This window comes from Sander lucioperca, chromosome 21 (assembly GCF_008315115.2).
Source record: "Sander lucioperca isolate FBNREF2018 chromosome 21, SLUC_FBN_1.2, whole genome shotgun sequence".
Classification (NCBI taxonomy): Eukaryota; Metazoa; Chordata; class Actinopteri; order Perciformes; family Percidae; genus Sander; species Sander lucioperca.
Window position 1 is genome coordinate 28,604,780 of NC_050193.1, and position 10,298 is coordinate 28,615,077.

Genomic DNA, 10,298 nt, shown 5'->3' on the forward strand with positions numbered 1-10,298 from the left:
GCCCTTGACCCAAGAAAAGAAGCCACGTGCGCATATACTCACTCACTTACGTACACACACGCAAACACACACACACACACACACACACAGGAGTATTACAATAAGTTAGCCGAAGCTAAACATTATGCCCCCATCTTTTGATATTGGTCTTTTGTGTGCTATTTTGTTTTGTTTATTTGTCTGTTTGGTTTAGCTCCGTATGTATTTTCATGTTGATCACTTGTATTGCACTATAAGCAAATAATGATAAAAAAAATACTGCACTTGACGCTACTTGATTATTAGGGATGAATTGTGCTGTAAATGTCTTGTCTCAGTAAATCTTCTGTCTCATTTTATGTATTTTATAGTGACTTTTAGAGGCTGTTTTATACATATTAATTCACCTGTTTTGCACTTTTGCGGATGTTTGCACTGATAGGACTGCATCCAATTTCGTTGTACACGTACAATGAGGATGTGTGTGTGACCCCAGCAAAATGTAGCCACACAAGTAGCTGTGGTATAAACTCCGCAGGCTCTGCTGCCTTTCAAGATCACTGACTGTATTGGCAGGTAAATTATGTCTGAAGCCTGTTATTATCCTGCTGCGTCATACCTGAGGCTGAGGCAGCCTGACATGATACTGACCAGGTACTCTGCTGAGCCTTTGACTCACACGTCTATTTCTGTATCTGCATATTTGCATGCTCACCAGAAGCAAACAAGTTGGACCTCAGTCTCCCAGTCCACACCAGGAGTGTATTTGTCCCTCTCTATCTACTTGTGTGTGTCTGACTTTCCTGCGTGACGTTTATTAGTGGTCTCGCTTTCATATTCTCATATTTATATCCTCATTGTTTTTATTTAACTACCATTTCACCTTCTTTCAGTAATCACATTTCAACTGCCACTTTTCAGCAGAGAGCACACGTACATTTTCTTTTTCAGTTTTTCCAGTTTCCAGTTATTTATGGTCTCTACTTAACAGATGTCCCCGTCCAAAACTTTAACAACAGTTTTAAAATCAAACCACTTTATAAAACTATATAATCTGATTACACTAAAAGCTGTTTTGTTGTGCTTTTACTATACTGTGTTGTAGGGCTGGGCGATATGGACACTTCTTCACAATCTTCTATCCCAATACAGGTCATTTCATATCTCAATACAAATAAATATCACGATATAGCATGTTTTTGATTCGATAAATAAATATTCTATATGAAATAACCACTTGATAACGCCTACTGTTGTATACTCCTGTGTGAATTAATTGACAAATGAAAAGCACTGAGTATTTTCTTATTTTATTAAGAAACTATGTCACATGATGTGACAGTTCAAGATTATGCATCTCTTCTATTGGACTCCATCCAGACTGTTTAGAATTTGTAAGAAAGACACACCAAATCATTGGAAATGTAAGACAGAGGACGGCCAATTACTTCATGTCCTGTGGTCCTGTGATAAGGTTCAGGAATTTTGGACCAGGATACATGATAACCTATGTCTGATAGCAGGGACCCAGGTTCCATTCAGCCCAAGATTATTGGTTCTAGGAGATGGGTCAGTCCTAAGTGGGATGGATAAGCACATAAGAAGCTGGGTCCAGACTAGTTTAATGACAGCCAGATTATTTGGAGTGGATGGAGGAAGGAAGGGGTGCCGTCAATCCAGGAGTGGGCTTGTGAGATGACGTCTGAAAAAAATGGCATATAAACAGTTTTCCAGATTGGATGTCTATACTAGAAAACAGAGGTGGAAAAGTACTAAAATACTGTACTCAAGTAAAAGTACCAATAAAATATTACTCAAGTACAAGTGAAATTACCAATCTGAAAAAATACTCAAGTAAAAGTAATAAGTAGTTCATTTAAAATGTACTTTAAGTAAAATTTACTTAGTTACATTAAAAAAAACTGTAAAACGGGGCAGGGGGATTTAGCCAGTGTCCTACATACGTTGTCCTACGGGTTGCTAATGCTAGACAAAAATTAGCAATGCCACGAAACATGTTTTGCTAATTGGCAATTTGCTATTAGTCATGAAAACTTCGTTTGAAGTACCAATGCACAAATACTTAAACATGCTTCCGCAGATTAGATGTGGAGTTATTGAACGCTGCCAGTTCAGTCACCTTTGGCAGGCACATCTGGCATTGCATTATGATGCTATTGGCCCTCTCGAATTTAAATGGAAAACAAATGTGTCTTTCAAATGTGGCCAAGGATTTTTGCCATTTTGGGCAGCAGAATTCGATGTTTCAGCTAGAATTTCTACTGAAACAGTCTCTGAACCGTCGTCGCTCACCTGATCCACCTCCATCTCGTTCTCAATCTCCTACAGAAAGACTGGGAGCCTGGTAGGCAGCCTAGATGTTGATCATTCGTCACTGTAGTGGTTCCGAGCGTGATTTGTTTTCTTCCTTTCGGTTTTCGTTAGTCGAATTTTTTATTATTATCAGTAACGGATGGGATTTGTAATCTAGCAAAATACAATACTTCACTCAAAATGTAATCAAGTACATTTTAAAATTACCGATTTTAAAAACTATTTGAAAAATACAAAATACACAACAAAACTACTCAATACTACTGTATTACTAAGGATGCAAGGACCACAACTTAAAGGGTTGTTCAAATGACGTAAATATTACCGTATCGCAGGTCGGACGCTGGTTTTTCGACATCGCGATAAATACGTTATCGAAAAAATATAGACATTTTTATATCGTTTTGATGATATACATATATTGTCATACCACTCAGCCCTGCCGTGTTGTGAAGTAGTTTTTAAAATTCTGGATGTGTACAACATACAAATATTCTCATATTTGAGCCTAATGTAAGACACGATACTCTTTGGCCTGGTTCTCTGAGGACAAAAGTAGCGTGTCTGATGCTTTTTGGAAACCTTGTGTGATATATTAGATATGGTTAGCAATGATAAGGGCTCAAACATTTACCCTGTGCCCCATTGATGTCAGTGATTTGCCACAGAGAGCACAATTTGTAATCATTGAGCTCTATGACGAACATGCAGATGTTATTATGTTATATTATTTATTTCAGGGCTGTTAAAAGATTCTCCCTCAAACTAAACTAACGCATGTGATCTGTTGTTGGACTCACTGGAATCATTGGGACAATATCAATCAACACCAGCTATGAAACAATGTTGGGGGAGTAATGATTAATGAACTTGCAGCAGTGTGAAATGTTCTTTAACACCCTGTTTTAAATTCCTCTCTCATTGCCTTCCTGTCTTCCTCCCTCCGTTCCCATCCCCTCCCTCTTCTTCCCTCCTTCTCACTCACTCAAGCTTGGACTTGCACTCATTTTGCCCCCACCCCTTTCTTCCTCTGAACCAACAACATTCCTTCATCCTGAAACTCCTTCCTCTGTCACAAAAGCGGGGAAAACAAAGGAGGGCGGTGATTCCGAAGAAACACTGCACTTATGATTGTGCTTATTACCGTATGTGCTGTGTTTACGTGAGTTTGACTGTTTGTTGATATACAACAGCAACGGCGAGATTGTGATTAGGTCGGGGCTGCAGTCTGTCGCCATGGCAGCACATGGACAATCACTGTCAATAGTGTTAAATGTTATGGGAGTTTCCTCCCTCAAACATTAGTGTCATAGTGAGTCATCAGCTGCCCTCCCTGACAAAATCACCACCACCGGACTGAGTGACAGAGACGTGAGATAACGAACACAAAGGGAAAATAAATATTGCCTGCCCACAAAAGTTGTGGAAATAGTGGCTGGCTGGAGCCTTTGCATGTGTGTAAAGTAGACAGAAAAAAGAGAGGGTGGGGCAAGGGGCAAAGAGAGTAGGGGGGGGAAGAGGGATAATGTGATCTAGCAAGGCAGAGGCTTGTCTGGGGTGTGGACTTAAAAAGAGGGCTGGGTAAAAGTGGGCGGACGGGTAGTTTCTAGTGTTTGTGCATTTAGACTCTGAGTCTGAAATTAGTGATCTTGAGAGCAGGAGGAATAAGACCTAAAGAGACACACAGCCTTCAAACAGTAAGTCAAAGATTCTTCTTGTGCTTTTTGAATCCCTTTGTGTGTTTAATTTCTCTATAGATGCTTCAGAATGATAGAACGGTGGTATTTTAATAGGAGTTCTGCAGGTTTGTTTCAGTATTTTTTATTTAAGAAAAACAAATGAGGCACAGAGTAAAGGCAGGTGTGTGTGTGTGTGTGTGTGTGTGTGTGTGTATCTCCCGTATATACCTGTTCACCTTTACAGGCAACTTTGCTATTGAATTACAGTAACTCCACCTTAACTGGCCAGGTGAGGCTGCTTTCCAGATGTGCCCAGTTCCTGAAGCAGTGCTATAGTCACTTGTTTGAATGTATTTTCTTTAAAAGACACGTCACACAGGACTACTTTCCAGCTTTCTTTTTGGGGATTTTTAGCATTCTCAAACCTACAGTAGCCTTAGCCACATGTATTCCATTTTGCGCAATGGAAAATGTGCCAAAGCCAGGCCAGATCTAAAAAATCCCAGCAGCAACAGTTTGCACGTCTTGTGTCGGGCAAGCATTTGGAAGACATATGATCAAAGTATTTCACAAATGTGTTTTATATTAATGCAACTGCTGAGCATTTAACTTGTTATATTTTCTGACCAGAAGTTGTTCATTAAAGTTTGCTTGTCTAGCAGAAGACAACATAAGTCTGCGTTTGAGCTCTCAGAGCTTCAGACAGAAATTATACAAATATTTAAAAGCTCAATTTATCACTTCACTGTAGCCGTTTGAAGCAGATGTTGGTTGCTCCGTGTTTGTATATGTGTGTGGTTGCGTGTGAGTGAGCTGGCGAGCATCCGAGTGTGTGTGGACTCAGCCCTTGACCACTCCCTCACCGTGGAAAGAACCAGCACATTCCAGATGTGCCTCTTCCTCTGTTAGCACCCAGTGCGGCCTCAGTACTGGATGCAGCTGTACGTAGTTCACACACTATTAAGAATGTCACACACAAAACAAAAAGGGTTTAAACCTGTGATATGTCAGGGCAGAGCCACTTGTTGTGGGACCAGTGAAGTAGAACTATTGCAGTTACAGTAGAGGGGCCTGAGGGACAGTGGAGAGTGGAGTTTTTTAGCTTAAATGTGTAATAGTGTGTGTAATAATGTGTAACCAGGGGGATGGGCCAGCTAGGCTGCTAGGATAGCAGGTATTGTCTACAGTTATTTTAAGGTGGGGTTCTCCGAGCACAAGACAAGCCCAAACTCGCCATCATCATCAGCTTCCCTCCTTAACACACACACTCTCTCTCACAGAATCTGTTTCCCAACTGATTTTGTGTACTGATCTATAGCCTACATAGAGTGTGTTATAGATTGTGGCCTAGAACTACTCTATCTGTAAAGTGTCCTGAGATAACTTCTGTTATGATTTGACACAATGAATAAAATTTGAATAAATTCATTGAAAATTGAATCTGTCTGCACAAATATACGACACCCCTGCATTTGTGCCCCCCCACCCTCTCGACAAGAACATTATCCCGACGTCTATTTGCAGGCATTTCACTCAGAGTGGCGTAGCTGTAATTCAAAGTAATTAGAAGTTGTGAAGCCACACCCTGAGTGGATGCCAGGTTTTTGGCCTTGCTTTGTTGCTCTGAGTGTGTTCATGATGATATGTACTGTATGTATGTGTGTGTGTGTGTGTGTGTGTGTGTGTGTGTGTGTGTGTGTGTGTGTGTGTGTGTGTGTGCTTGGTGCTGTCATTAATGGCTGGCTTTCCAAAACCCGACAGGAAGTGTGCAGCCTTTGTTATTGGCCATAGGCCTATTTGATTCTTTCTGCTCATAGTAGCTGCTTGTGTTTGTTTTATTAGCTTGGGTAACAGTTAGCCCTCCAGTTATATTCATCCTGTGGTTTAACAAGTTTCCTCTTTTCTCTCTCTCTCTCTCTCTCTCTCTCTCTCTGCAGCATCGTCATCATGCTGATTCTCCTTGCTGGTATCTTTCTCCTTCACATTATAGGCATCATCCTCCTCCTGGTGGCCACCATTGACAATGTAAGCACATCTTTGCTTTGTTTTTAACTGCTGGGCATTTTATTATGACACACCTGTCACAGTGCGGCACTCTACACTTCCTCACAGCACAAAGGGATAATTGTCCCCCCTGCATAATCCCTAACTTCCCCATAGTTTGAGCGTTAGAATGGCAGAGCTGAAGAGTTATGCGCATCTCTTAGCATGCTGACAGACAGCAGAGACGGACAGAAGAGTCAAGACGTATAAGTGATTGGCTGCTCGCCCCTCGGCCATCGTTCGAGGCCGCCATTCCTTTTGTACTGTATGTCAATGGTCCGCTGTCTTCTCAGGGCCACATATTTGACATATCCGGGTGACAGATGGGCTGGCCACGCCACGGTGTTGTCACCCGGTGTCGTCACCCGGTGTCACCGAGTGCATCAGTGTGTGTGCATTTAAACTGCAGCCAAGGTGGCATTCAGACGGTGCACACACACACACACACACACACACACACACACACACACACACACGTAAACATGTCAGATTCTTACCTGCGTTGTCGTAAATGTTGCGTACCATAGAGCTGTGGAATGCCACAGTGACAGTCGGATGTGCATTCCTCCTTCTGATTGTCGTCCCTTTGCCTGCAGCTTCCCCTCAATACATGTCAGAACCCAGGGTGAACACACCTGCAGCTTTGTGTGCACGCACTCCTGCTTTGAATTCTCCACATTTTTCTCTCTCTCTCTCTCTCTTCTTGTATTGATTCATTAATTTTCCTTGTTGCATGTAGGAAGGTTGTCCATATCGAAAACATGATCTCAGATGTAAAATATTGTCACTCTGCCCTTTCCCCTCAGGCCTGGTGGGTGACTGAAACTGTGTCCACTGATGTGTGGGCCCGGTGGGTACTTCAAAACGGAGTGTGGAACTTCACCGCTCTTCCCACAGGTTCACACTACCCAGAGGGTAAGCCAGACACAACGGCCACGCTGCAAAGAAGCAATTATGAGGAGAACCTTTTTCCATGCGTACAACACTTAAACACTCAGTCATATTTAGTTCTCAGTAAAACTCAGGGTTTGCCGACAATGTTTGATTTTCTGACTCACTGTACTGCCTTAATTCTACACCAGTGGCTATAATAACTGCATTTCATTAAAGGCCCTGACAATCTGTCTTCAATTTTTTTTAAGTATTTCTCTAAAACATTAAATATTTATGCTTTAATGACCAAGATTAAAATGAAAAAAAGATATCTTTTGGTATCATTTATTGAGAGTTAAATGCTCAAAACATGGCTTTATCAGGCCTGTGTGGGTGTCGCTTGTTGTAAACCAACCAATCAGCGCACAGCTTATCTAAATATTCATGAGCATACCATATAAGGGAGAAAACCTCTTGTTTCAGTCTGGGGCTGTTTGACAGGGTTGCATTAGTGCTCATAGAACAGCACCCGGGCCATGTTCAGCCCAACCAATGTTACATACCCTATTCTCAAAAATGGCTTCATCAGGCCTGTGTGGGTGTGGTTTGGTCAGATCTGATTACACTTGATTTGATTCAAATATTGTTCAATCCTGATTGGTGCCTGACTTTACCTTTTTCTACACATTAAATAAAACAAACCTTCAAGTGATATGAAAGTGGTATCTTGTACAAACATATAGCTAGAATCTCATTTTATAGTATTTATTGCTTCTGCTATCCACCCAGAACACGTGCGTGTAGATGGATTGGGGACACACAATGGGTTTGCAGTTATCCAAATTATTATTTTCGCATTGCAAATTAAGACCTGTTTAGCACCAAAATGATGCTTCCATAAAACAAAGAGATCAAGATTGTGTAGCAAAAACTGAAAGTAATGACTTGTGTTTATCTCCTGAGCCTTTTGTATGTTGATGCATAGTGATGGGGTACACGGTAGTTTTGCTTATACTTTGATATAACTTTTGGACCATCAAAACATACAAAGCTATTGTTTGTCTTTCCATGGTGTCATGATCAGTGTGTTTTAAAATCCTTGCGGTGTGTGAACGTAACATTCCTGCCAGTGAGCAACTGTCTGACCAGATTTTTACAGAAATACAGAGTCACTGCGGCATGTCCTGGATGTGTCAAGTATGATGTTTAGCACATATTTAGGATACCCCCCCCCCCCCCCCATCACATCACGTCACATCACATCATTGTGTTGGTCTCTCTGTCTCCCCCTGCAGATTATCTCCAGGCAGTGCAGGCCAGCTCAGTGCTAGCGTGTATATTCTCCGGCCTGGGCATCTTTGTGTTCGTGGGTCAGCTCTTCACCCTCCAGAAAGGACAGAGGTTCACCATCTCCGGCGTCTTTCAGCTCCTCGCCTGTGAGTATCTTTGTTTTGTTGTTTATTTCCCTCTCTCTTCCCTCTTTCCAGAGTTTCTGCAGGTTTCACCAAGTCAAATGTAAGACTTTTTAAGACCTTTTTAAGACCATTATGAAAGAAAATTAAGACCTTTAGTCAACTAAGCCCTAAATACAGTTTTTTCAAGCTAAGTATCGCTAAACTTGCACTTCCCCATATCTGTAGAATAAAATCCGCTTTATGTCTGTGGTACAATCCCAAAGAGACTCCCGCCAATAACACGAAAGCTGATTGGCTGCAATATAAGTTGCATGTTGGTCTCATTTGTAGTTGTAATACAGCGACATTATATTTGGACTAGCAAAAAAAGAACACCACCACAGGATTTAAAAAAAGAGCATTAGAGGTAGCGTTGCACGGACATTGGAAAATGAAGACCTGTTTAAAATTATTTAAGACCTAGAACACAAAACGTCAGCGCATTTAAGACTTTTTAAGGCCAAACATTTTCATTATGACATTTTTGACTTTTTAAGACTTTTTAAGACCCCGTGGAAACCCTGTCTTTCTTCCCTGTCTTCCCTCTCTATCCTCACAACTCTTCATTTGTCTCCTTCTCTACCCCCTCACTGATGTGTCCTTGTCTCCTCTCCTCCAGGCCTGTGCATCATGATCGCAGCCTCCATCTACACAGACCGCTTTCACCTCGACGAGAGTACCGGTTGGTATGGTCACTGCTACATCCTGGCGTGGACCTCCTTCGCCATCACGTTCATCTCCTCCATCATTTACTTTGTGCTACGCAAGAAGACAGCGTGAGACGGACACTAGAGCTAGCTCCAAACCAGCCCCAAACCCTTTGGCTGGATCTACTCTTTCAGCTGAAATCTGGTTGTTAGTCACAGATGGTGTAAACAGTGTTTATACCATACCAGATTTGCGCTGCTAGTGTATATTCAGCTACAGATAGAACCTGTTGATCCTCTCAAATATGTGATCAGACCCAATCAAACAGTGTTTGATTGGGTCTGCTGTCAGATAGTCAGGGTTTTACACTTTTAGGCTATGTTGACTCTTGGCGTCTTTTCTTAAGCTGCCAACGTCTGTTTTACATTTGAATTCTATGGAGTAAACCTTGTTTTAAAAAAAAAGTCCTGAGCGCTTTTTTCTACAGCTCAGGGCATCTTTTTGAAGTTGAAAAAAGTTTAACTTGTCTAAAAAAAACAAAAAAAAAACACCCTACTTCAAGCGCTTTTTTGACAGCTGACCAATGACAAGTGCAGTAGCCAGACATGTCGTTTTTTACAACAAGAAAAAATGGAGTCGGAGTACAGCGAGTTATATGATATGATTGGGTGCTCCACTCAACTCATTTTGTTTTATCTAACGTTAGCACCATTCTCTCTGTTCTTTCTCTAGCTGGCTCCACTGCTTTGTGGTTAGCACCACTCCACATAGTGCTCTAGCTAGGATACTTTAGCAGTAGCTGTTGTTATAGCAACAAAAGACGCACTCGGCTGCTTTTTGGAACCAAAATGCTGCCAGCTTTCTTTTTCTTTTTTACTATAAAAGCGCTCTAGTCAACTTTTTCTTGTCAAAAAAGACGCCAAGAGTGAACATAGCCTTAAGAGTGTTTGGGATATTTTGGCAGTAAAAGGCAAGCTCAATCAATCACAGTTGTATTTGAGTGTATTTTCAACCCAGAGTTTGGGCTGGATTTCCAAGGATTAAGAATATTTTTGTTATTAACTGAACAGATTTTGCCTGACGATATAAAATGCTCTGATAAATTAAGATCTATCAATATTTCCGCTTTTTTAACAAAAGCAGGTTGAAGAGTAAAATATGTGGCCCTTTTTGTTTTGTAATGTACATTTACATATGGATATTTAGTGTTGGATAAAACGGGCAGAGTTTACGATTTTAGTTTATTTTTTTATTTTTTTTTCCTTGTTATTTTATTGTTAGTTCATGG

At 41.1% G+C, this 10,298-nt stretch overlaps 1 protein-coding gene across 1 annotated transcript; it reads left to right on the forward strand.

The window, feature by feature from the left end:
• Positions 1-3,815: 3,815 nt before the first annotated feature.
• Positions 3,816-9,465, forward strand: LOC116065471 (epithelial membrane protein 2-like). Its single transcript, XM_031321022.2, has 5 exons — positions 3,816-4,010; positions 5,930-6,017; positions 6,842-6,950; positions 8,204-8,344; positions 8,982-9,465. Exons 2-5 carry the CDS (start codon positions 5,940-5,942, stop codon positions 9,140-9,142), a joined length of 489 nt encoding a protein of 162 aa, XP_031176882.1. The 5' UTR covers positions 3,816-4,010; positions 5,930-5,939; the 3' UTR covers positions 9,143-9,465.
• The last annotated feature ends 833 nt before the right edge of the window (positions 9,466-10,298 follow it).